The sequence below is a fragment of the Globicephala melas genome, chromosome 4, assembly GCF_963455315.2.
Source record: "Globicephala melas chromosome 4, mGloMel1.2, whole genome shotgun sequence".
Taxonomy (NCBI): Eukaryota; Metazoa; Chordata; class Mammalia; order Artiodactyla; family Delphinidae; genus Globicephala; species Globicephala melas.
This window is the reverse complement of record NC_083317.1, coordinates 127994606-128021786: the sequence shown is the minus strand read 5'-3', so window position 1 is coordinate 128021786 and position 27181 is coordinate 127994606. Positions and strand designations below refer to the sequence as shown.

The 27181-nt window shown below is 38.2% G+C and overlaps 1 protein-coding gene across 2 annotated transcripts in view; it reads left to right on the top strand.

Moving 5' to 3' along the window:
- The window catches only part of NCK1 (NCK adaptor protein 1), an 82910-nt gene that overhangs the window by 36848 nt on the left and 18881 nt on the right, over positions 1-27181 (top strand). For both annotated transcript variants that reach the window (XM_030873410.2, XM_060298574.2), the window contains exon 2: positions 25371-25614. In XM_030873410.2, the coding sequence (XP_030729270.1) occupies positions 25389-25614 (226 nt within the window). In that variant the 5' untranslated portion in view covers positions 25371-25388. The remainder of the gene's footprint in view (positions 1-25370; positions 25615-27181) is intronic.

The window sequence follows — 27181 nt, the reverse complement described above, 5'->3', positions numbered from 1 at the left end:
GGTCCTTGGCCACAACCTTAGTGTTCTGTTCTGAACATAGTGCTTTCTCATTTTTTTTTAACATCTTTATTGGAGTATAATTGCTTTACAATGGTGTGTTAGTTTCTGCTTTATAACAAAGTGAATCAGCTATACGTAAACATACGCCCCCGTATCTCTTCCCTCTTGCATCTCCCTCCCTCCCACCCTCCCTATCCCACCCCTCTAGGTGGTCACAAAGCACTGAGCTGATCTCCCTGTACTATGCGGCTGCTTCCCAATAGCTATCTATTTTCTGTTTGGTAGTGTATAAATGTCCATGCCACTGTCTCACTTTGTCCCAGCTTACCCTTCCCCCTCCCTGTATCCTCAAGTCCATTCTCTAGTAGGTCTGCATCTTTATTCCCGTCTTGCCCCTAGTTTCTTCTGATCATTTTTTTCTTTCTATTGTTTTTGTTTTTATATTCCATATATATGTGTTAGCATACGATATTTATTTTCCTTTCTCTGACTTCACTCTGTATGACAGTCTCTAGGTCCATCCACCTCACTACAAATAACTCAGTTTTGTTCCTTTTTATGGCTGAGTAATATTCCATCGTATATATGTGCCACATCTTCTTTATCCATTCATCTGTTGATGGACACTTAGGTTGCTTCCATGTCCTGGCTATTATAAATGCAGCTGCAATGAGCATTTTGGTACATGACTCTTTGAATTGTGGTTTTCTCAGGATATATGCCCAGTAGTGGGATTGCTGGGTCGTATGGTAGTTCTATTTGTAGTTTTTAAGGAACCTCCACACTGTTCTCCATAGTGGCTGTATCAATTTACATTCCCACCAACAGTGCAAGAGGGTTCCCTTTTCTCCACACCCTCTCCAGCAATTATTGTTTGCAGATTTTTTGAAGATGGCCATTCTGACGGGTGTGAGATGATATCTCATTGTAGTATTGATTTGCAATTCTCTAATGATTAATGATGTTGAGCATCCTTTCATGTGTTTGTTGGCAATCTGTATATCTTCTTTGGAGAAATGTCTATTTAGGTCTTCTGCCCATTTTTGGATTGGGTTGTTTGTTTTTTTGATATTGAGCTTCATGAGTTGCTTGTATGTTTTGGAGATTAATCCTTTGTCAGTTGCTTCATTTGCAAATACTTTCTCCCATTCAGAGGGTTGTCTTTTCGTCTTGTTTATGGTTTCCGTTGCTGTGCAAAAGCTTTTAAGTTTCATTAGGTCCCATTGTTTATTTTTGTTTTTATTTCCCTTTCTATAGGAGTGGGTCAAAAAGGATCTTGCTGTGATTTATATCGTAGAGTGTTCTGCCTATGCTTTCCTCTAAGAGTTTTATAGTGACCGGCCTTACATTTAGGTCTTTAATCCATTTTGAGTTTATTTTTGTGTATGGTTTTAGGCAATGTTCTAATTTCATTCTTTTACATGTAGCTGTCCAGTTTCCCAGCACCACTTATTGAAGAGGCTGTCGTTTCTCCATTGTATATTCTTACCTCCTTTAGAAAAGATAAGGTGACCATATGTGTGTGGGTTTATCTGGGCTTTCTATCCTGTTCCATTGATCTATATTTCTGTTTTTGTGCCAGTACCATACTGTCTTGATTACTGTAGCTTTGTAGTATAGTCTGAAGTCCGGGAGCCTGATTCCTCCAGCTCTGTTTTTCTTTATCAAGATTGCTTTGGCTAATCAGTGTCTTTTGTGTTTCCATACAAATTGTGAAATTTTTTGTTCTAGTTCTGTGAAAAATGCTAGTGGTAATTTCATAGGGATTGCACTGAATCTGTAGATTGCTTTGGGTAGTAGTCATTTTCACAATGTTGATTCTTCCAATCCAAGAACATGGTATATCTCTCCATCTATTTGTATCATCTTTAATTTCTTTCATCAGTGTCTTATAATTTTCTGCATATAGGTCTCTTATCTCCTTAGGTAGGTTTATTCGTAGATATTTTATTCTTTTGGTTGCAGTGGTAAATGGGAGTGTTTTCTTAATTTCACTTTCAGATTTTTCATCATTAATGTATAGGAATGCAAGAGATTTCTGTGCATTAATTTTGTATCCTGCTACTTTACCAAATTCATTGATTAGCTCTAGTAGTTTTCTGGTAGCATATTTAGGGTTCTCTATGTATAGTATCATGTCATCTGCAAACAGTGACAGCTTTACTTCTTCTTTTCCGATTTGGATTCCTTTCATTTCTCTTTCTTCTCTGCTGTGGCTAAAACTTCTAAAACTATGTTGAATAATAGTGGTGAGAGTGGGCAACCCTGTCTTGTTCCTGATCTTAGTGGAAATGCTTTCAGTTTTTCACCATTGAGGACGATGTTGGCTGTGGGTTTGTCATATATGGCCTTTATTATGTTGAGGAAAGTTCCCTCTATGCCTACTTTCTGCAGGATTTTTATCATAAATGGGTGTTGAATATTGTCGAAAGCTTTCTCTGCATCTGTTGAGATGATCATATGGTTTTTCTCCTTCAGTTTAATATGGTTTATCACATTGATTGATTTGCGTATATTGAAGAATCCTTGCATTCCTGGGATAAACCCCGCTTGATCATAGTGTATAATCCTTTTGATGTGCTGTTGGATTCTGTTTGCTAGTATTTTGTTGAGGACTTTTGCATCTATGTGCATCAGTGATATTGGCCTGTAGTTTTCTTTCTTTGTGACATCTTTATCTGGTTTTGGTGTCAAGAGTGATGGTGGCCTCGTAGAATGAGTTTGGGAATGTTCCTCCCTCTGCTATATTTTGGAAGAGTTTGAGAAGGTTAGGTGTTACCTCTTCCCTAAATGTTTGATAGAATTTGGCTGCGAATCCATCTGGTTCTGGGTTTTTGTTTGTTGGAAGTTTTTTTTGTTTTTTTTTTTTTTTTTGCGGTACGCGGGCCTTTCACTGTTGTGGCCTCTCCCGTTGCGGAGCACAGGCTCCAGACGCACAGGCTCAGTGGCCATGGCTCACGGGCCCAGCCGCTCTGCGGCATGTGGGATCTTCCTGGACCGGGGCACGAACCCATGTCTCCTGCATTGGCAGGTGGACTCTCAACCACTGTGCCACCAGGGAAGCCCTGTTGGAACATTTTTAATCACAGTTTCCATTTCAGTGCTTGTGATTGGTCTGTTCATATTTTCTATTTTTCCTGGTTCAATCTTGGAAGGTTGTGCATTTCTAAGAATTTGTCCATTTCTTACAGGTTGTCCATTTTATTGGCATAGAGTTGCTTGTAGTAATCTCTCATGATCCTTTGTATTTCTGCAGTGTCAGTTGTTACTTCTCCTTTTTCATTTCTCGTTCTATTGATTTGAGTCTTCTCTCTTTTTTCTTGTTAAGTCTGGCTAATGGTTTATCAATTTTGTTTATCTTCTCAAAGAACCAGCTTTTAGTTTTATTGATCTTTGCTATTGTTTCCTTCATTAATTTTTCATTTATTTCTGATCTGATCTTTATGATTTCTTTCCTTCTGCTAACTTTGGGGTTTTTTGTTCTTCTTTTTCTAATTGCTTTAGGGTGTAAGGTTAGGTTGTTTATTTGAGATGTTTCTTGTTTTTTAAGGTAGGATTGTATAGCTATAAACTTCCCTCTTAGAACTGCTTTTGCTGCATCCCATAGGTTTTGGGTCGTTGTGTTTTCATTCTTATTTGTTTCTAGGTATTTTTTGATTTCCTCTTTAATTTCTTCAGTGATCTCTTGGTTATTAAGTAGTGTGTTGTTTAGCCTCCATGTATTTGTATTTCTTACAGATTTTTTCCTGTAATTGATATATAGCCTCATAGCGTTGTGGTCAGAAACAATACGTGATACGATTTCAGTTTTCTTAAATTTACCAAGGCTTGATTTGTGACACAAGATATGATCTATCCTTGAGAATGTTCCACGAGTACTTGAGAAGAAGGTGTATTCTGTTGTTTTTGCATGGAAAGTCCTATAAATATCAATTTAGTCCATCTTGTTTAATGGGCCATTTAAAGCTTCTGTTTCCTTATTTATTTTAATTTTGGATGATTTGTCCATTGGTGAACGTGGGGTGTTAAAGTCCCCTACTATGATTGTGTTACTGTCCATTTCCCCTTTTATGGCTGTTAGTATTTGCCTTATGTATTGAGGTGCTCCTATGTTGGGTCCATAAATATTTACAATGGTTACATCTTCTTCTTGGATTGATCCCTTGACCATTATGTAGTGTCCTTCTTTGTCTCTTGTAATAGTGTTTGTTTTAAAGTCTATTTTGCTACTCCAGCTTTCTTTTGATTTCCATTTGCATAGAATATCTTTTTCCATCCCCTCACTTTCAGTCTGTATGTGTCCCTAGGTCTGAAGTGGGTGTCTTGTAGACAGCATATATACGGGTCTTGTTTTTGTATCCATTCAGCCAATCTATGTCTTTTGGTGGGAGCATTTAATCCATTTAAGGTAATTATCAATATGTGTGTTACTATTATCATTTTCTTAATTGTTTTGGGTTTATTATTGTAGGTCTTTCTCTTCTCTTGTGTTTCCTGCCTAGAGAAGTTCTTTTAGCATTTGTTGTAAACCTGGTTTGGTGGTGCTGAATTCTCTTACCTTTTGCTTGTCTGTAAAGCTTTTAATTTCTCCGTCACATCTGAATGAGATCCTTGCTGGGTAGAGTCATCTTGGTTGTAGGTTTTTCTCTTTCATCACTTTAAATATGTCCCAGCACTCCCTTCTGGCTTGCAGAGTTTCTGCTTAGAGATCAGCTGTTAACCTTATGTGGATTCCCTTATGTGATACTTGTCGCTTTTCCCTTGCTGCTTTTAATATTTCTTCTTTGGATTTAATTTTTGATAGTTTGATTAATATGTTTCTTGGTGTGTTTCTCCTTGGATTTATCCTGTATGGGAGTCCGTGTGCTTCCTGGACTTGATTAACTGTTTCCTTTCCCATATTAGGGACGTTTTCAACTACAATCTTTTCAGATATTTTCTCAATCACTTTCTTTTTCTCGGACCCCTATAATTCGAATGTTGGTGCATTTAATGTTGTCCCAGAGGTCTCTGAGACTGTCCTCAATTCTTTTCATTCTGTTTTCTTTATTCTGCTCTGCAGTAGTTATTTCCACTATTTTATCTTCCAGGTCACTTATCCATTCTTCTGCCTCAGTTATTCTGCTATTGATCCCTTCTAGAGAATTTTTAATTTCATTTATTGTGTTCATCTCTGTTTGTTTGCTCTTTAGTTCTTCTAGGTCCCTGTTAAAACGTTTCTTGTATTTTCTCCATTCTATTTCCAAGATTTTAGATCATCTTTACTATCATTATTCTGAATTCTTTTTCAGATAGACTGCCTATTTCCTCTCCATTTGTTAGGTCTGGTGGGTTTTTCCCTTGCTTGGACATGTGCTGTGTGTTTTTCTGTCTTCTCATTTTGCTTACTATGTTTGGGGTCTCCTTTTCGCAGGCTGCAGGTTTGTAGTTTCTGTTGTTTTTGGTGTCTGTCCCCAGTGGCTTAGGTTGGTTCAGTGGGTTATGTAGGCTTCCTGGTGGAGGGGACTAATGCCTGTGTTCTGGTGGATGAGGCTGGATCCTGTCTTTCTGGTGGGCAGGTCCACGTCTGGTGGTGTGTTTTGGGGTGTCTGTGGCCTTATTTTGATTTTAGGCAGCCTCTCTGCTAATGGGTGGGGTTGTGTTCCTGTCTTGCTAGTTGTTTGGCATAGGGTGTCCTGCACTCCAGCTTGGTGGTCATTGAGTGGAGCTGGGTCTTGGCGTTGAGATGGAGATGTCTGGGAGATGTTCACTGTTTGATATTACGTGGAGCTGGGAGGTCTCTCGTGGACCAGTGTCCTGCACTTGGCTCTCCCACCTCAGTGGCACAGCCCTGACGCCTGGCTGGAGCACTAAGAACCTGTCCTCCACACGGCTCAGAATAAAAGGGAGAAAAAAAAGAAAGAAAGAAGATTAAATAAATAAAGTAAAATAAAGTTATTAAAATAAAAATATAATTATTAAGAAAAAAGTTTTTTTAAGTAATAAAAAAAAATGGACAGACAGAACCCTACGACAAATGGTAAAAGCAAAACTATACAGACAATATCGCACATGAAGCATACACATACACACTCACAAAGAGAAAAAGGGAGAAAAAAATATATATCATTGCTCCCAAAGTCCACCTCCTCAATTTGGGATGATTCGTTGTCTCTTCAGGTATTCCACAGATGTAGGGTACATCAAGTTGATTGTGGAGATTTAATCTGATGCTCCTGAGGCTGCTGGGAAAGATTTCCCTTTCTCTTCTTTGTTCGCAGAGCTCCCGGGGTTCAGCTTTGGATTTGGACCCACCTCTGCGTGTAGGTCGCCTGAGGGCGTCTGTTTTTCGCTCAGACAGGACGAGGTTAAAGGAGCCGCTGATTCGGGGGCTCTGGCTCACTCAGGCCGGGGGGAGGGAGGGGTACGGATGCGGGGCAAGGCTGGGAGGCAGAGGCCGGCGGGATGTTGCACCAGCCTAAGGCGCGCCGTGTGTTCACCCGGGGAAGTTGTCCCTGGATCCCGGGACCCTGGCAGTGGCGGGCTGCACAGGCTCCCCGGAAGGGGTGTGTGGATAGTGACCTGTGCTTGCACACAGGCTTATTGGTGGTGGCAGCAGCAGCCTTAGCGTCTCATGCCCGTCCCTGGAGTCCACGCTGATAGCCGTGGCTTGCGCCTGTCTCTGGAGCTCCTTTAAGCGGAACTCTTAATCCCCTCTCCTCGCGCACCAGGCAACAAAGAGGCAAGAAAAAGTCTCTTGCTTCTTCAGCAGCTCCAGACTTTTTCTTGGACTCCCTCCTGGCTAGCCGTGGTGCACTAGCCCCTTCAGGCTGTGTTCACGTAGCCAACCCCAGTCTTCTGTCTGGGATCCGACCGAAACCCAAGCCTCAGCTCCCAGCCCCCAGCCCCCGCCCGTCTTGGCGGGTAAGCAGGCAAGCCTCTCAGGCTGGTGAGGGCTGGTCGGCACCGATCCTCTGTGCAGGAATCTCTACGCTTTGCCCTGTTGCTGTGCTCTCCTCCGTGGCTCCGAATCTACCCCACCTCTGCCCCCCGCAGTCTCCGCCCACGAAGGGGCTTCCTAGTGTGTGGAAACCTTTCCTCCTTCACAGCTCCCTCCCACTGGTGCAGGTCCCGTCCCTATTCTTTGTCTGTTTTTTTTTTTTTTCTTTTACCCTACCCAGGTACGTGGGGAGTTTCTTGCGTTTTGGGAGGTCTGAGGTCTTCTGCCAGCATTCAGTAGGTGTTCTGTAGGAGTTGTTCCACATGTAGATGTATTTCTTATGTATTTGTGGGGAGGAAGGTGATCTCCACGTCTTACTCTTCTGCCATCTTAAAGCTCCTCTCATTTTTAAAAATATGGGTAGGCAGAGAATTTTTCAACTTAATATTTAAATTTCTGCTTCCCTCTTGATTAACAATTCCATCTTTATTTCTCTACTTGTGTTTTAGTATAAGCATTCAAGAGAAGCTAAACTTCACCTTCTGCAGTTTGTTTAGAAATAGCTTGAAGCAAATAGTCCAATTTCATCCTCAAAAGTTTTACCTTCCACTGAACACTAAGACAGGAACAATTTGTCTTCTTGGTCATTCTTACTAGAGAGTTATCAATTTTCTTGATCTTTTCAAAGAACATCCTTTTGGGGACTTCCCTGGTGGTCCAGTGGCTAAGGCTCCATGCTCCCAATGCAGGGGGGCCTGGGTTCGATCCCTGGTCAGGAAACTAGATCCCACATGCCACAACTAAGAGTTCGCACGCTGCAGCTGAAGTTTCTGCATGTCACAACTAAAAGATCTGGCGTGCTGCAACTAAGCCCCGCACAGCCCAATAAGTAAATAAATATTAAATATATGTATATTTAGGAAAAAAAAATCCTTTTGGTTTCAGTAATTTTTCTTTTATGTTCTGTTTCAATCTCATTGATTTCTGATCTTTATTAAGTCCTTCTTTTTCCTTTGGGTTTAATGTGCTCTTCCTTTTCTAGTTTCTTAAGGTGGATGCTTACATTATTGATTTGAGATCTTTTTTCTTTTCTAACATTTTGTTAGTAGCATTTTAATGCTACAGATTTCCTTCTAAGCAGTGCTTTAGCTTCATCCAGCAAATTTTCATATGTTGTGTTTTCATTCAGTTCAAAATATTTTCAAATTTCCCTTGAGAATACTCTTTGGCACATGAATTATTTAGAAGTGTGTTATTTAATTTCCACATATTTAGAGATTTTCCAGTTTTTTTTCTGTTATTGGCATCTAGTTTAATTCTTCATGGTCAGAGAACATATGCTGTGTAATTTCAGTTCTTTTACATTTATTAAGGTTGGTTTTATGGTCCAGAATATGGTCTATCTTGGTGAATATTCTGTGTGTACTAGCAAAGATGTATACATTTGTTGCTGTTGTTGAGTATAATGTTCAGTTAGATTCGGTTGGCTGATGTTTAGATCTTCTGTATCTTTCCTGCTTTTCTGTCTACTTGGTCTGTGTATTACTGAGAGTGGTTACAGTTCAGAATAATTGTGGATTTCTTTACTTCTTTCAGTTCTAGTAGTTTTTGCTTCATGTATTTTGGAACTTTAATTGTTAATTATATACATATTTAGGATTGTTGGGTTGTCTTGATGAATTTACCTTTTTCTCATTAACTCAGGTCTTTATACCTGATAATTTTCCTTGTTCTGAAATATACTTTCTCAGATACTAATATAGCCATTCCAGCTTTCTTTTGACCACTGTGTGCATGATCCTTTTACTTTTAATCTATATAGCATTATATTTAAAAGGGTTTTTCTTTTTTTTTTCCCCGGTACGCGGGCCTCTCACTGTTGTGGCCTCTCCCGTTGCGGAGCACAGGCTCCGGACGCGCAGGCTCAGCGGCCATGGCTCACGGGCCCAGCCGCTCTGCGGCATGTGGGATCTTCCTGGACCGGGGCGTGAACCCGTGTCCCCTGCATTGGCAGGTGGACTCCCGACCACTGCGCCACCAGGGAAGCCCTTAAAATGGGTTTTTGATAACAGTTGGGTCTTATTTGTTAATTTAATCTGATAGTCTTATCTTTTAAAAAATTATTTATTCGTTTATTTTAGGCTGTGTTGGGTCTTCACTACACGTGCGCTTTCTCTAGTGGTGAGCAGGGGCTACTCTTCGTTGCTGTGCGTTGGGTTCTCATTTTGGTGGCTTCTCTTGTTGCGGAGCATGGGCTCTAGGCGCGGGCTTCAGTAGTCGGTATGCGGGCTCAGTAGTTGTGGCTTGTGGGCTCTAGAGCGCAGGCTCAGTAGTTGCGGTGCACAGGCTTAGTTGCTCCGCGCCATGTGGGAACTTCTCAGACCAGGGCCCGAACCCGTGTCCCCTGCATTGGCAGGCGAATTCTTAACCATTGCACTGCCAGGGAAGTCCCTTGATAGTATATCTTTTAATTAGTATGTTTAGGTCATTTATTTTGTGTAATTATTGATATGTTTGAGTTTTATTATTTGTTACTCTTTGTTTCTTTTTTTTTTTTTTTGTGGTACGTGGGCCTCTCACTGTTGTGGCCTCTCCTGTTGCGGAGCACAGGCTCAGCGGCCATGGCTCACGGGCCTAGCTGCTCTGTGGCATCTTCCTGGACTGGGGCACGAATCCGTGTCCCCTGCATCGGCAGGCGCACTCTTAACCACTGCGCCACCAGAGAAGCCCACTCTTTGGTTCTTTTGGGTTTTGTTCCTGTTTTCCCTTTTCCTTCTTTTCAATTGAGTGTGTTTTTAGTATCCATTTAAATGTATATATTGGTTTTCATGGCTGTTATCTCTTTGTCCTTCTTTTTAGTAATTGCTCTAAAGATTATAATATACTATATACTATATATACTTAATTTTCCTAGTATATCTAGAGTTTGTATTTTACCACCTCAAATAGAACATAAAGCCTAACAACTGTATATAGGTCCCATTGCCCTCCCCACTTATATGATAATTGTCATATGAATTATACATATGGGTTGAAAGCCCCCCCATGAAAATATTATAATATTCCGTTTCAAGAGCTATGTTTTAAAGAGCTTAAGAGATGAAAATTAATCTTATACTTACCTAGATATTTCCCATTTTTGTTGCTCCTCCTTCATTCCTGAAGTTTCAGGTTTCCCTCTGATACCATTTTTCATTTAGCCTTAAAGCTTCCTTTACATTTCTATTAGAGCCAGCCTGTTGGCAGCAAAGTGACTTAGTTTTGATTCATCTGAGAATATCTTTATTTCATTTCATTCCTGAAGGATATTTTCACTGAATATAGAATTCTGGGTTGTCAGTTGTTTTCTTCCAACATTTTAAAGATATGGTTCATGGTTTCTGATGAAAAGTCCTGTAGTTCAGATTGCCCCCTATATCAGGATTTTTCAACCTTAGCACTTTGGACTGGATAATTTTTTGTTGTGGAGGCCTATCCTATTCATTATAGGATGTTTAGCAGTATCCCCATTAGCACCTCCCTCCTCCCCAGCAGTGACAAAAAATGACTCCAGACATTGTCACATATACCCGTGGATGTGAAATAACCCCCAGTTGAGAACCACTGGCCTGTATGTAATATGTTGTTTTTCTCTGGCTGCTTTCAAGATTTTTCTTTTACTTATGGTTTTTAGCAGTTAGATTATGATGTGCTTGGACATGATTTGAATTTATCCTATTTGGGGTTTGCTTAGTTTCTTGAATCTGTAAATTTATGCCTTTTGCAAACTTTCGGAAAGTTTCAACCACTGTTTCTTCCAAGTATTTTTTTGTACCGGTATCTTTTCTTTAGGGATTCCGAAGACATGAATAGTAGCTCTTTTGATATTGTCCCACTGGTCCCTGAAGCCCTGTTCGTTCTTTTTCAAAAATATTTTCCCCTTTCTGTTCTTCAGATTGGATAATTTTTATTGATCTGTCTTCAGGTTTATACAGTGTTTCCTCTGTTGTTTGTTGAATGGCACACTTTAAAAAGATATGTCCATTTCCTAATCCCTGCAATTTGTGAATATTACCTTATGTGACAAAAGGTGTGATTAATTAATTTGAGGATTTTGAGAGGAGGGTAAATTCCTAGATTATCTGGTAAGCTCTAATTCCAATGCCAAGTATCCTTATAAGAGTGAGGCAGAGGGAGATTTGCTAGACAGAAGATGGGGAGGCAGTGTAAACACAGGGGCAGAGTTAGAGTGATGCAGTCACAAGGAATGCTGACAGCTACCAAAAGCTGGAAGGGGCAAAGTACAGGTTGTTCCCTAGAGCCTTCAGAGGTAGTACAGCCCTGTCAACACCTTGATTTCAGACTTTTTGATTGTATCCTTGATTGAGACCTTCAGATCTCTGACAGAATAAATTTCTGTTATTTTAAACCACCCAGTTTGTGGTAATTCGTTATAGCAGCCATAGAAAATTAATACATCTGCCGTCTTGATTCTGCTATTCAGCCTCTCCAGTGAAGTTTTTATTTCAAATATTATGATTTTCAGCTCTACAATTTCCATTTGGTCCTATTTAATAGCTTCTCCTTCTCAGATGAGATTTATCTTTCCATTTGTTTGAGTGTTCACCTTTACCTCATGGAGCATGGTTATATTAGCCACTTTAAGATTTTTGATAATTCCAATATCTGGGTTATTTTTGGTTCGCATCTATCTGTTGGTTGTTTTTTCTTCCAATTCTTGCCCAAATTTTCCTACTTCTTGATATGTTGGGTAAGTTTGAGTTATATACTGGACATTTCTAGTATTAAGTTGTGAGAATTGGGATCCTGTTAAAATCCTTTGGAGAATTTACTGTTGTTTTAGTAGGCATCAATCTGATTAGATTCAAACCAGTTTTTACTTGGTTTTATGGGCAGTAGTTCCAATATCAGTTTCATTTTCTAAACCTTTGCTGTAGTATTTGAGTCTGTTTGCTATGTGCACCAGTCAGGGATGGTCTGGGCTTGGGCGGTGTTTATTTTGTATTTCCGTTCTCAGTGCCTTTGTCATGCTTCTTTGGAAATTCCATGCATGTCCAACTTGGGGGAGGGGAGTTTAGTACTTAAGTTGGTTCATAACTAGAATTATAGATATAAAAGATTCACAAGCTCGATACTAATTGAAGTGGTAAGGATAGATTTTATTCAATAAATACTACGACAGGGAAGAGAGTCCAGCATGAACTGAATTCAACTTTGCCAAAACAAAAGGCAGCAGACTTTTAAGAAGTTGGAATGTGCTAAGGGAAAGGCACAGAGCGGTGTTAAAGGGGATTGATCCATATGGCTAGGGCAACAAGGTTTGTAATTGGTACTTATCCAGAGGAGAAATAAACTTCTCTTTATAACAGAGGCAGTGGTGCAAGTTAGAGCAAGGCACCCACCAAAAGTTGGGCCCTTATCTTCCTACAGGGTCTGGGAACAAGAGTGAGAGTTATCTCCTTGAATGTTTGCATTTTAAACAGATGGCTCTTGGGTCCTTGAGAAGACAGTTTTAGGTGGTAGACAATTTATATCTCAAGGGAGCAGAGGAAGTATTTATAATTGCAAGCTTTCTAAAGTAACTGCTCTAAGAGGGAGTTCAGGGGCCTGTCTATCACCAAGATTTAGCTGGAACAAACAGTAAATTCTGGCAGCACTGAGCTTTCTCAGGCAGGAACTTAAGGGGGCTGGAGGGGTCATCTTAGGGATAGAGCCTTAAGCTATTAGAAACTATCCTAGTGTGTTCAAGTCTGTTAGTGTGAGTAATCATTTATAACAAGTCATTTATGCTGAGAGTCTGCAGTTTTTTGTTGTTGTTTGTTTGTTTTTGCAGTACGCGGGCCTCTCACTGTTGTGGCCTCTCCTGTTGCGGAGCGCAGGCTCCGGACGCACAGGCTCAGGGGCCATGGCTCACGGGCCCAGCTGCTCTGCGGCATGTGGGATCTTCCTGGACCGGGGCACGAACCTGTGTCCCCTTCATCGGCAGGCAGACTCTCAACCACTGCACCACCAGGGAAACCCCGAGTCTGCAGTTTTTATAGGTCAGGATTGAGGCCTAGTTAAGAAGAGGGTTCAGAGGAGCCTGACTAGAGTTTGGTCAAAGAGAGAGTCTTTGTCATAGATTACGTTCTTCTGCTCTTCTTTCATGGGAGTTCTCCAATATTCTCCAGCTCCCAGTGACCCCTTGCTTCCTTTGGCCAGAAAAATTGGCTTTTCTTATTAGAGTTTCAGTCTCGCATGTTGTTGCTCAGTTCTGGGCCTGACTGTGCCTGACTTCAGGGTGAAGAGGCTATAGAGAAAGCATAGGTGTCCTCTTGGGGTCTTTTTTTAAAATTATTTTTTAAAATTTTTTGGCCGCACCGCGCGTCATGTGGGATCCTAGTTCCCCATCCAGGGATCAAACCCGTGTCCCCTGCATTGGAAGCATGGAGTCTTAACCCTTGGACCATCAGGGAAGTCCCCTCTTGGGGTCTTAATGTATATGCTGTCTCCATCATTGTGTCAGCAGTGCAGATCTGCACTGAGGCTGGCCTTGGGACCGGACTGGGAGAGGGGGAAAAGAAGGAAAAAACCTCAGGAACTTAACCCACCCACTCTGGCTTTCAAGAGGCTTTTCCCCCTGTTTTTTGGCCAAATGAACTTCTCTTCCAAATGAGGTTCTTCCTTACTGCACCTTCCGCACAATTTCCCATTCTTCTTGGCTTTGGGTCATAGCTAGGAAATAAAGTGTGTGTGTGGTAGGGTGACCAAAAGGAAATTTATTGTTTGGTCAAATTTCAAAGGAAATTTGTGTATTCAACAGGATATTTATGTATTCGTCTGTTTTCAAGCTGATTTCCCTCTCCAATCTACCTATTGTATACTTTTCAGGGTCCTTAGGTAGCTGATGCTTTGCATTTTTTTTCTGGAGATTTTAGTTGTAAACAGTTTGAGAGAAAGTTTGCAGCAGGCTTACACTCATCATTCCTGAAATTTAAAATACTTAGGCCAGGACTTCCCTGGTGGTGCAGTGGTTAAGAATCCACCTGCCAATGCAGGGGATACGGGTTTGAGCCTTGGTCTGGGAAGATCCCACATGCCATGGAGCAACTTAGCCTGTGCGCCACAATTACTGAGCCTGCGTGCTAGAGCCCACGAGCCACAACTGCTGAGCCTGCGTGCCACAACTACTGAAGCCTGCTTGCCTAGAGCCTGTGCTCTGCAACGAGAGGCCACTGCAATGAGGAGCCTGCGCACTGCAACTAGAGAAAGCCTGCATGCAACAACGAAGACCCAACGTAGCCAAAAATAAATAAGTAAATAAATAAATTTATAAAAAATAAAAACAAAAGGTGAGTGGATAAACAAAAAAAATACTTAGACCAGTGAGTTTTAATATTTAAAACAGTATGGAAAAGTTCATTGATAAAGTTTTAGATTCCACATTAGAAACTAGTATTTAAGAAACTCTACTGCTTGTCAAGTTTTGGTGTAGTACCAAAAAAGAATCCACAGTTATCTGAAAAGACTCTTAAAATACTCTTCCCCTTTTCCAACCATACATTTGTGTGAGACCAGGTTTTCTTTTCAGCCAAAATGATGTTGTAATACATTAAATGCAGAAACAGATATGCGAATCCACCTGTCTTCTATTAAGTCAGACATTAAAAAGATTTGCAAAAATGTAAAATAATTCTATTCTTTTCATTAATGTTTTGTTTTAGAAAATATAATTTTCATAAAAATATGTTAAAATGTATTGGATTAAATGTGATTATATTTAATTGAATTGAAAATATCCTAACATTTTCTCACTTTTAATTCCTAATATGGTAAATATTGATAGATAGACCCAACCTAAACAAAAAAGCTCTTCAGTTTTTAAGTATGTAAAGGGGTTTTGAAACCAAATAGTTTGAGAATTGCTGATTTACTAGGTAATTGGTTTCCATGTATTTATAACTTGTGTATTCCTCTTCTGTTCCTTAATAGTCAGCAGTAATCAAAAATACATGAACTCTGGGGGGAGTGAAAAGAACATGCATTTGACTCCCAGCTTCAACCACTTATTTTCCAAGGCTGAAGAGCCATTTAACTTCTTAGTATCTGTATTATACTTGTAAAGTGAGGATAATACTTTAAATGATTGTTGTGAGGGAAATGCTAGGATATACCTGAATTACAGACATTTAGTAAATGTTCCTTGGTATAGAGTTACATATTTTTAGCAACTCTCAGCCTTTGTGACGGTGTAAAAACCTCTCATCTTAAGCCAGTAGGTGTTCTCCAACTTAGTCTGTTGATCCCTTTCCAATAAGGAAGAATGGTGTAATTTATGAAGATCCCAAGAACAGTAAATTTCATGTTGTCTGTCTTTAGTGACATGTTGAAATGATTGAGTTCTTTAATTCCAACTTGGTTCTGTTCTTGTGGTAACCAGATCAGAAAAGGCCAGAAGTATGATCAGCGATAGTGTCTAGGTCCAGTTTGGGAATGAGATTGGAAGTGAATTTGAAAAACAAACTGAGATCATGAAATAAGCCCAGGAGAAAAAGGCAAGCAGGATGTGAGTACTATAAAGTGGGACTGATGTCAAATCCGAGGTCCATGATGTTCATAGTATCAGAGGAGGGCAGGTAGTCAGTGAGGATCAAAATAGGTAGTTCAGATTTTATAAAGGAAATCCAACACTTGATGTCAGGGAGGAAATGGACACTGGTTGATGAGGCTCCTGGGTTCAGGTGCTAGGTACAAGGACAGAGAGACAAAAGGATAAGAATCCAGTTCCTGGAAGAAGAGTGGGGCCAAGGTCATCCCAGTGCAAATATTGTTAGTGTAGTTGCAAACATGGAGCTGAAGCTTTTGTAGGAGAATGTGGAATATTAATTGACAACCTTTACAGCCAGGCCTCTGGGCTGAATCAAAGTGCAATGGAGTCACTTCATATTTAATTTCTGTTTTTTGAACTAAACTTTTAGTCTCTAACCAAAAGAGAGCAAGAGAGAAATGGCTATTACAATAGTGCAAATGTTACTACCTGTAATTCTACTCTGAGCATCTGTTCCAGGGTAAGCATGAGATGGGAAGCATTTACTTTGTTTTCTCAGTTGGCCTCAATTGTTGTCCCTCTTGTAGTGTTAACATGTTAGTTTACTTTGTTACTTGTTTTTAAAGATGCATAGTTTTCCCTACTATCTGAACTCTAAGGTTAGCTCTTTTATCTGGTACTTAACTGAGGAAAATGGTCATCAAAGGAAAGCTGAATTATAAGTGGGTTTTTTTTTGTTTGTTTTTTGTTTTCGTTTTAGATTCCAATTGTTTAAATTCTGTGTAATTCTACTGTAAAGCTGATTTAGTTCTATGACAACTTACTACTCTTACATTTCTTTTTTTCTCTTACATGCCCCATGTTTCCTCACCCATACTTTGTGTTCTGGATACCAGTTCCTATTAGCTAGCTTTCAGTTGTTTTTCTCTTTTTATAGTACATTTAAAAAAATCAAGTAATACGTACCTATTGAAAAATATTCAAACCACACATATCTATGGAGTAGGGAATGAAAGTCTTACCAGTCTTACCACTCAGTGAGGCTACCACTGTGCAATTTGATGTGTATCCTCCCTGAACTTTTTAATGCATATATAAGCATATGTAGTAGGATGTTTTCAAAATACAATCATAATAAGCATATTGTTTTGAATTTGTATTTTTTGCTTAATATTTCTTGGACATTTTACCATACCAGTATTTATAATTAGGCACTCTTGGTGTACATTTCACTCCTGATTTTTCACATAAGCAGTGCTGCAGCAAACATTTTTACATAAATGACTTTGGGTACTTGAATCATTTTTGCCCATAGTATGTAGATTGCTGGTTCAAAGAAATGTGCATTTACAATTTTGAGCTGTTCTTCAAAAATTTTCTTCTCAAAAAGTACGATAACCAAATTAAAAAGATAATGACAAAATGGAAAAATTTATACCAAAGACAAAGGGCATATATTCCTACTATACAGAGAGCTTCTAAAAACTGAAAGAAGCCACACCATAGGAAAATGGTCAAAAGATAGAAACAAGTAGTCCACACAGAAAAACAAATGCAAATGTCCTTTAAATTTTGGGAAGGGTGCTCAATCTCACTGTAATAGAGAAACACAAATAAAAACTGCTCTGAAGTAGTATTTCTTATCTAATTGGCAAAAATCCAAAATATTGACTACATAGTTTCTTGGCAAGGCTGTGAGGAAATAATCACTCTCATATATTGTTGAGAATACAAAAAGATAAAGAGCCAATAGATAGGAAATTTGGCAGTATTCACAAAATTATATAAACCTTAAGCTTCATCTCAGCATTCTTCTATGACTCGAACCCAGAGGCACAGAAAACAGGAAAACAAAGTGACATGTATATGAGCACTATTGCAGCACTATTTAATACCAGAAGACAGGAAACAACCCACTGTCCATCAGTAAGGTATAGTTGAGGAAAGTGTGATACTTGTATAATGATGAAGTACTATGGTAACATAGGGCAGAAGTCTAGTACAGTATAACAAACAGGGTATTAATATTGATAGTCAAGATACAGAACATTTCCATTACCACAAGACTCCCTCTTGCTGCCCTTTTATAACCATGCATTTCCTTCCCACTCCTACCCTGTACATAACCCCAGGAAGGCATTAAATCTGCTCACCATTTCTATAATTTTATCATTTCAAGAATGTCAGATAAATGGAATTATATAGTGTGTAACCTTTGGGATTGGCTCCCCCCACCCAATTCAGCATAATTCCCTGGAGATACATCCAGGTTATTGCATGTATCGATAATTTTTTTCTTTTTATTGCTAAGTAGTGTTCCATGGTATGGGTATACCACAGTTTGTTTAACCATTTGCCTGTTGAAGGACATCTGGGTGGTTTACATTTTTTGACTTCACAAATGAAGTTGCTGTAAACATTCATGTAAAAGTTTTTGCATGAATATAAATCTTCATGTCTCTGGGATAAAAGCCCAAGAATACAACTGCTCACTTGTATGGTGGTTGCATGTTTAGTTTTACAAGAAACTGCCAAACTGTTTCCCAGGGGTCTGTACCATTTAAAATTCTCATCAGCAAAGTACGGGTGATTCAGTTTCAACATATCCTTGTCAATATTTGGTATTGTTACTCTTCTGTTTTAGCCATTCTGATAGGTGTGTAGTGATGTCTCAGTGTGGTTTTAATTTGCATTTTCTCAGTAGCTAATGATGATGAGCATCTTTTCATGTGCATGTTTGCCATCTATACATCTTCTTCAGTTAATGTCTCTTTATGTCTTTTGCTTGTTTTCTAATTGGAGTTGTTTTTCTACTGTTGAGTTTTTCCTTTTATGGATCTTACTTTCAGTGTCAAGTTTAAGAACTCTTTGCCTAGCTCTGTGGTCTGAAGGTTTTATTCCATATATTATTCTAAAAGTTTCAAGTTTTATATTTAAGATTGTCATCCAGTTTGAGTTAGTATTTGTATAAGGTGTGAGTTTAGGTTAATGTATATTTTTTTTGTTTGCCAATTTTGGTCTCCATTAGCTCTTGCAACATTTGTTGACAAAGCTGTTTTCCTCCATTGAATTATTTTTTGCACCTTTGTCAAAATTCAGTTGGGCATATTTGTGTGGCTCTATTTCTGGGTTTTCTGTTCTGTTCCATTGATATATGTGTGTATCCCTTTGCAAATACAGTAAGTCTTGGCTTACTGTAGCTACATAGTAAGTATTTCCCCACTTTATTCTAACTTTTAAAAATTGTTTTTGCTATTCTAGTTATTTTGCCTTTCCATAAAAATTATAGAATAATAATTCTATATATACAAAAGTTTTTGCTGGGATTTTAATAAGAATTACATCACCTGTATATCAGTTTGGAAAAAATTGACACCTTTACTGTGTTGAATCTTCCATTCCATAAACACTATTATTTAGATCTTCTTTGATTTCTTTCATCTGCATTTGTAGTTTTCAACATATAGTCCTCTTGATGTTTTGTTAGATTAGCACTTCTTTCATTTTTTTCCTTTTATTATAAATGGTATTACTTTTAATTTCGGTGTCCATGTGTTCATTTCTAGTATATAGAAATACAGTTGCTTTTTGCAGGTTGATCTTATGTCACAAATTTGGATAGATTTTATTTTCATTTTCATTTCAGTGTAAATGAACTTTCCTTGAGACTTCTTTGACCCATGGATTATTTAGAAGTATGTTCCAAATATTTGGAGGTTTTTCTATTATCTTTCTATTGTTGATTTCTAGTTTGATCCTGTTGTAGTCAGAGAATACACTTTATAATTTCAGTTTTAAATTTGTTGAGGTTTATTTTATGGCCCAGGATATGGTCTATCTTGTTATTTGTTCAGGGGCACTTGAAAAGCATGTATATTTTGCTGTCGCTCATTGGAATATTATATAAATGTTGGTTAGATCCTGTTGGTTGAATGTGTTATTGTTTTTTGTTTTTTTTTTTTGCGGTACGCGGGCCTCTCACTGTTGTGGCCTCTCCCGTTGCGGAGCACAGGCTCCGGACGCGCAGGCTCAGCGGCCATGGCTCACGGGCCCAGCCGCTCCGCGGCATGTGGGATCTTCCCAGACCAGGGCACGAACCCGTGTCCCCTGCATCGGCAGGCGGACTCTCAACCACTACGCCACCAGGGAAGCCCTTGATTTCTTTTACATCTTTGCCGATTGTCTGGCTGATGGGTAATAAAAGTCCTGGCACCTTAGTTGGTCTTTACTTACACCACCAGGCAGAGATGTTGTGGTGCCCCATTATAGCCTCTCAAGGGTAGAAAATCTAGGTTTCCTTCTTGGTCTTTGCTGGCATGGGTGGGGCCCGTTTTTTCTGCAGCATTTGACTGGAGTAGAGTTTTTATTGTCTAAAAAGTTTTCTGTATTGCTAAGCTGTCCCTTTTTTGATCCATTGTCTGGAGAGCACTGGGTTTTGTTGTTTTTGTTGTTTTTTTCTCTGCCTGTTGGTGTGTTTAGCTTGCCAATCTTCAAGTCTAGGATATACCAGGCAAAAAGAAAACCTAGGGGATTCACCACTATGTTGTTACTTGGGTCCTGAGTTTCCCAGCTGATTTTCCTTCTCTTTACCTTTCAGAGTTTTCTTTTGTTTGATTCGTATGTAATATCCAGGGTTTTTAGTTCTACTTAGCTGGAGAAATAGAGAAAAGTACAACTACTCTGTCTTCCTAGAAGTCAAGGTTGTCTGTCTAATTTACTTTTGTATATAGTGTGAGGTAGGACACTTTTTTCCCAAATAGATAGTTAGTAGTCCTAGTATCAGTTATTGAATAACTCATTCTTCTCCAGTGATTTGAAATGTCACCCCTGCTAGATATGAAATTCTCATATTTTTGCATATTTAAAGACACATAGTAGAAGTTCGCTGACTTGCCTAATTAACTGACTAAACCCCTTTATTTCCATTATGAAACATATAACCTGATACCCTTGACATATTTCTACTCTCACCAATTGAGTTGAATCTGCTTACCAAGAATTAGAGGTATTGTATCTTTCAGGTGTGCTTCTTACTATAATCTTGTATATTATATAAATTAACAAAAATAGTGCTGAAAGAAAATTGCTTTTGTGAAAACAAAGTTGATTGCTTTGGAAAGACTTACAAAGAAGTCACTTAAAAAAATTACTTGCTTGTGAATTAGGCCTGGGTGAGACCACTGTAAATGTTTAGGGGGAAAATATATACAAAAATTCATTTTGTGTTAAGTGGTTTGAAGTACTCCATCTATTTCAAAAAGACCTAAATTAGAAGAACTCATAGCTAGTATATTAGAGAAGAGGGCTTCTAAAGCCACCTGTATGTAGGTGTATCTGTTTCTGGACCTTAATCTATATTCTACTGGTCTATTTGATATTCTATACCAATATCATATTCTTTTAAATTGCTTTAATATTTTAGTGCATTTTGATATCTGATAGGGTATGTTTGCCTGTAGTGGGAATTTCAGCTGAAAAGAACAAAACCCAACTAAAACTGTCTTAACGTAATAAAGAAACACATTAGTTCAAGGAACTGGAGGTTTAGGGGGCAGTTTTTAGTACTTATTTTAGCAGATCTGGCTCTATTTCCCAGAAGCTCTCCTTTCATTTGTCAGCTTCATTCTCCAGCTGGTGACAAGATGGCTGCAGGCCTCACATCTGTCCATGACAAAATACAAAGACAGTCTTTTACTACGTTTCTCAAGAGCCAGTCATCATTACCCTGAAGTTGCTAGCATAGTTTTCCTTGCATCCCATTGGCCTTAAGTGGGTTAATATGGACAAAACTAGCAAGGAAGAGATTGTCATGATTGGCTTAGATGAGTTCTCAGTCCTGCATGTACATTAGAATCACTTGGATGGCTTTTAAAAATAGTAATGCCTGAGTGACAATCCACACTGATTAGAATCTCTGAAGTAGGGGCCCCAAGCTCCTGTATTTTTTAAAAAGCTCCATAGGTGATTCTAAATGGAGGGAAAGCTTTCATTAACCCAAATACACCTTTGAAGCTAGAGTCATTCCCCCAAGTTGCATGGCTAAAATAATAATAATGAGGTGGCAACTATAAGGATAATTGGGATATTGTTAGGAAAAGAGAAAATGAATGCTGGATATACAACCTACCAACTATTATACCAACTCTTATTGTTGTTTTTTTTTTAAACAACTCTTATCATTATACTCTTTTTTTAAGATTAATTTTGTAGATTAATTTTTTAGATTAGTAAGGGGGTGGGAAGACAGGTTCCCACAGGAAGGAATCACAGTTGGTGCCCAAGTATCCCTGACAAAATCTCTCTGCTTTTCAGTGTCTCAAAAAGTCTATCACTTGTGATTTTTTACATCATGCACCAGTTATTATTTAGACTTGGTTGTACCCTTTTTTTTTTTTTTCCAATTTGGCTGCGCCTGGTCTTAGTTGAATGTAGCACGCCGGTTTTTTGTTGCGGCATGCGTGATCTTTAGTTGTGGCATGTGAACTTTTAGTTGAGGCATGTGGAATCTAGTTCCCTGACCAGGCATGGAACCTGGGCCCCCTGCATTGGGAGTGCAGAGTCTTAGCCACTGGACCACCAGGGAAGTTCTGGTTGTAAGTTTTTATTTGCAAGTAATTTCAAACAGAAAAATTGCAAGAATACAAATTAATTTTTCTGGTTTCTCCCTGTTCGTCATTTCTTGAATACCACATCGTCCTCTTTTTTTTTAACATTATTAATTTTGCTGCTGTATATACTTGAGTCATTATTTTAGAAGTCTGTATGGTAGGTTTTGAGACCTTGCAATAACCCCCCAAAAGTATCTACCTTGTAGATGTAAAAGTATCTACACTTGAATGCGAGGGCTTGTTGAATTCTAGATTAAAATGCATTTCCCTGAGTACATTGAAGAACTTGCTTCATCATTAAGAAAACAGAATCAGTATTTTGGATAGTCAATATCCAAAATCAGAAGCTGATTTTTTTTGCTTGCTAAACCAGGATGGCTCTTTATGTAAAATAGTCTCTCTGAAGAAAGCAGAGAGCTATTCTAGGTTCAGAAGTGACTTAGGTTTGTAACATTTCCTTTCTTTGTTCTAAAAGAGTTTGCATAAGTTGGATTTATTTGTTCTTTGAATTTTAATAGAACTTGCCTGTGAAACCATCTGGACCTGGTGTTTTCATTATGGGAAGATTTCTTAATGACTAATTCAATTTTATTACTTTTGTTATTTTAATTTTTCTGTAAATTTGTACATTTTACTTTTTCTCAGATTTATTGATGAAGCTTTTAATATTGCCATGTCTTTTGAATGTCTGTAGCATCTATAATTATGACTCCCCTTTTATTCCTGGTAATTTGGTGTGCTTTTTTTCCTTTTTAAAAAAATTTATTGAAGTATAGTTGATTTACAATGTGTTAATTTCTGCTGTACAGCAAAGTAATTCAGTTACACATATATATATGTTCTTTTTCATATTCTTGTCCATTATGGTTTATCATAGGATATTGAATACAGTTCCCTGTGCTATACAGTAAGACCTTGTTTATCCATGGTATATATAATAGTTTGCATCTGCTAATGCCAAACTCCAGTCCATCCCTCCCACACCCCCTGCCCTTGGCAACCAAAAGTCTGTTCTCTGTGTCTGTGAGTTTGTTTTGTAGATAAGTTCATTTGTGTCATATATATTGTATTTGTCTTTCTCTTTCTGACTTAATTCACTTACTGTGATAATCTCTAGGTCCATCCATGTTGCTGCAAATGGCATTATTTCATTTTTTTATGGCTGAGTAGTACTCCATTGTATATATATACCACATCTTCTTTATCCATTCCTCTGTTGATGGACATTTAGATTGTTCCATGTCTTGGCAATTGTAAATAGTGCTTCAATGAAGAGTGGGGGTACATGTATCTTTTCAAATTATAGTTTTGTCTGGATATATGCCCAGGAGTGGAATTGCAGGATCATATGGCAACTCTATTTTTAGTTTTTTGAGGGACCTCCATACTGGTTTTCATAGTGGCTGTACCAGTTTACATCCCCACCAACAGTATAAGAGGGTTTCCTTTTCCCCATATGCTTTCCAGCATTTGTTATTTGTAGACTTTTTAATGATTGCCATTCTGACCAGTGTGAGGTGGTACCTCATTGTAGCTTTGATTTGCATACCTTTAATAGTTAGCAGTGTTGAGCATTTTTTCATGTGCCTGTTGGCCATCTATATGTCTTCTTCGGAGAAATGTCTATTTAGGTCTTCTGCCCATTTTTTGATTGGGTTGTTTGTTTTTTTGTTATTGAGTTGTTTGAGCTGGTTGTATATTTTGGAAATTAAGCCCTTGTCGGTCACATCATTTGCAAATATTTTCTCCCAGTCCATAGTTTGTCTTTTCATTTTGTTTGTGGTTTCCTTTGCTGTACAAAAGCTTTTAAGTTTGTTTAGGTCCTGTTGGTTTATATTTGCTTTTATTTCTGTTGCCTTGGTACGATTTATGTCAGAGAATGTCTTGCATATATTCTCTTCTCAGAGTTTTATGGTGTCATGTCTTATATTTAAGTCTTTAAGCCATTTTAAGTTTATTTTTGTGTATGGTGTGAGGGTGTGTTCTAACTTCATTGATTTACATGTGGCTGTCCAGCTTTCCCAACACCACTTGCTGAAGAGACTGTCTTTTCTCCATTGTATTTTCTTGCCTCTTTTGTTGAAGGTTAATTGACCATAGGTATGTGGGTTTATTTCTGGGCGCTCTTTTCCTTTTTTCATTGATTAGTCTTGCCAGACTCTGTCCATTTTTTAGTCATGACAAAGAACTACCTTTTGTTTTGCTGAGCCTTTCTTCTATATCTTTGTTTTCTGTTTCATTAAATTCTGCTTTTATTTGTATTATTTCCTTTTATCTACTTTTCTTTATGTTCTTCTTTTCTAATTGAAGACAGATGATCAGTTCATTAATTTATTTTTAACTTTTATTTTTCTGATGTAACTATTTACAAATCTCCTTTTTATATACTCCTTTTGGTGCATCCCACAAAGTTAGCTATATAGTCTTTAATTTTACTTTTAAGTATTTTCCAAATTCTATTATGATTTCTTCATTGACTCATGAGTTTTTAGAAGTTTCTAAATATTAATATATAAGGTTTTTGAAAAGCTGTCTTTTTATTATAATTGTCAGAATATGGTTGTAGGGTGCCAAGTACATGAAAATGTAGAGACTTTTTTATGGCCTAGCATTTGATTGATTTTTGTATATGTTCTGTTTATATTCTTCTGTTTGGAAGTTATATTTGTATATGTTTATTACATCAAACTTAGCGGTTATGATGTCAGTTCTTCTTTAGCCTTACTAATATTTTGTCTCCTTAATTTATTACTGAGATAAACATGTTAAAAGTTCTCTATGATGATGATTTTGTCAATTTTTCCCTGTGGTTCTATTTTGGAGCTATATTAATAGGTACATATAAGTTTAGCTGTTATATATATTGAATAAAACCTTTTATCGTGGGCTTCCCTGGTGGCGCAGTGGTTGAGAGTCCGCCTGCTGATGCAGGGGACACAGGTTCGTGCCCTGGTCCTGGAAGATCCCACATGCCACGGAGTGGCTAGGCCTGTGAGCCATGGCGGCTGAGCCTGCACTCCGCAACGGGAGAGCCCACAACAGTGAGAGGGCCACGTACAGCCAAAAAAAAAAAAAAAAAAAACCCTTTTATCATGATGTAGTTAATTTCCTTATCACTAGTAATAGTTTTGCCTTAAGTTATTAATATAGCTACATCAGTTTTGTATTGATTAGCATATGCCTGGTATTTTAATTTTTTTCATATTTTTATTTTCAATCATTCAGTGCTCTTTGGTTCTTAGGTGTGTTTCTTTGGAAAAGCATGTAGACTACTACTAGTTAAACCTTATGTAAAATATTTTCTGTGTGGTTACAGTGCAGAAGCTGCTGAAAAATGGCAGAAGAAGTGGTGGTAGTAGCCAAATTTGATTATGTGGCCCAACAAGAACAAGAGCTGGACATCAAGAAGAATGAGAGATTGTGGCTTCTGGATGATTCTAAGTCCTGGTGGCGAGTTCGAAATTCCATGAATAAAACGGGTTTTGTGCCTTCTAACTACGTGGAAAGGAAAAACAGTGCTCGGAAAGCATCGATTGTAAAAAACCTAAAGGATACGTTAGGTAAGTTATTTTTGTATTAAAACAAGAATGACAGTACTTTCTTTTAAATGAATGCTGGAGCTTGGCTGTTTGTACTGAATTTTGGCAGCAGTGGGCAGAATCAACTAGAATATCCCAGGGCTGGGATTTCAGCTAGGCAAGGTAAATTTGGCTCATAGCAGGGATATTCAAGTCAGGTGTGTTCAAGGAGACCGGTGAAGGTCAGTTTCTGTAAATCTAGCTGGTGGATCTGGCCAGAGTTCAAGAGTCAAGCCAGAGTGATGCTGACAGTGGAACTTAACTCTCATCTTCTATCAGGGGCTCCTTGAACCATGAGTGCCTGTTGGAATTTAGACAGATTCTACATCTAATTGAGATAGGGATAAAATGAGTGAGATGCAGAATATCCTCCTTGTCATCAAGGCAACATATTTTACAGGATTGCTTCATTGCTTCATTTTACATCTAATGGCTTATATTTTGAACTGTGCTTTTAAAAACAAACTATCATTTTATTCTTATATTTGATAAAAGAGTTTTAAATTGTGCGTTACTGTATATTAGCATCTACAAAGCTTATCTCTTTCTTATTTTGTTTCTCTTTTTTCCTCTTCTTTCTTCCCCTAACTGTAAAGTTTGTTTGTTTTTACTGGCCTTCCGTTAGGGCTAGGGATAGGGGAACCTACTTCACATTGGGCTTGGCCAAGCTGTGATAGGAAGGAAATACGTGCAAATGAGGCCTAGGCTGTCTCTCTCTCTCTCTCTCTTAATTCTCCTTGGCTGACAGGAAGGAATTGGGAGGGACAGAATTTCCCTCAGGTATTCAGGCAAGCATGCTGTTACTTAATAGTTTTTGGTATATATGTAGGAGAAGAAGTAAAATTTCTCCTTGAAAAAAGATAGTTTGAGAGTAATGTGGCATGATTGATGAATATGGAATATTATTGACTAACTGCTTTATATTAGTTTTTATTTCTTATTCAGCATTATTGTTATTCTATTATTCTATTAGAAAGGTCATTTAATAAATGGAGTTACTAATCTGAATTTTCACCATGATACTTAACTGCTTTAACTAGGTTTGCCTTTTTTTGAGATTTTAAGGTTTTGCAAATAAGGCCATTATTATTAGTTTTTAATAGTAGTTTTTAAATAGAAGACAATTCTCATATGAATGAAAGACATTTGGAAAGAGATTGTCCTTGAATAGCTGAAGAGACCAAAGTTACAACCAGGAATACTTGTGATTTTGTAAATACTGGACATTTATTTAAAGCATGTTGATTAGGTGTATTAGGGAAAGTTAAGGTAACTTCTGTCAAGAAAGTATGCCTCATAGTGATGAAGGCACAGAAAGGACTAGGGCCACACCTAGATAAACTTTTATGTTCCTTTTAAAAAGGATAGTGGTATCCTGAGAGGTATAGCAGATGTGACAGTAATTAACAAAAGATAGTGAAAAAACTAATATAGAGCAAAGAGGAAAAACACCCCAGTTTTAGATATGACTGCATATGAATTTTAAAAGCCTTATTAGATACAGTTTTTATTATTAATATTCCTGGGAAACCTTCCATATTATTTTCTG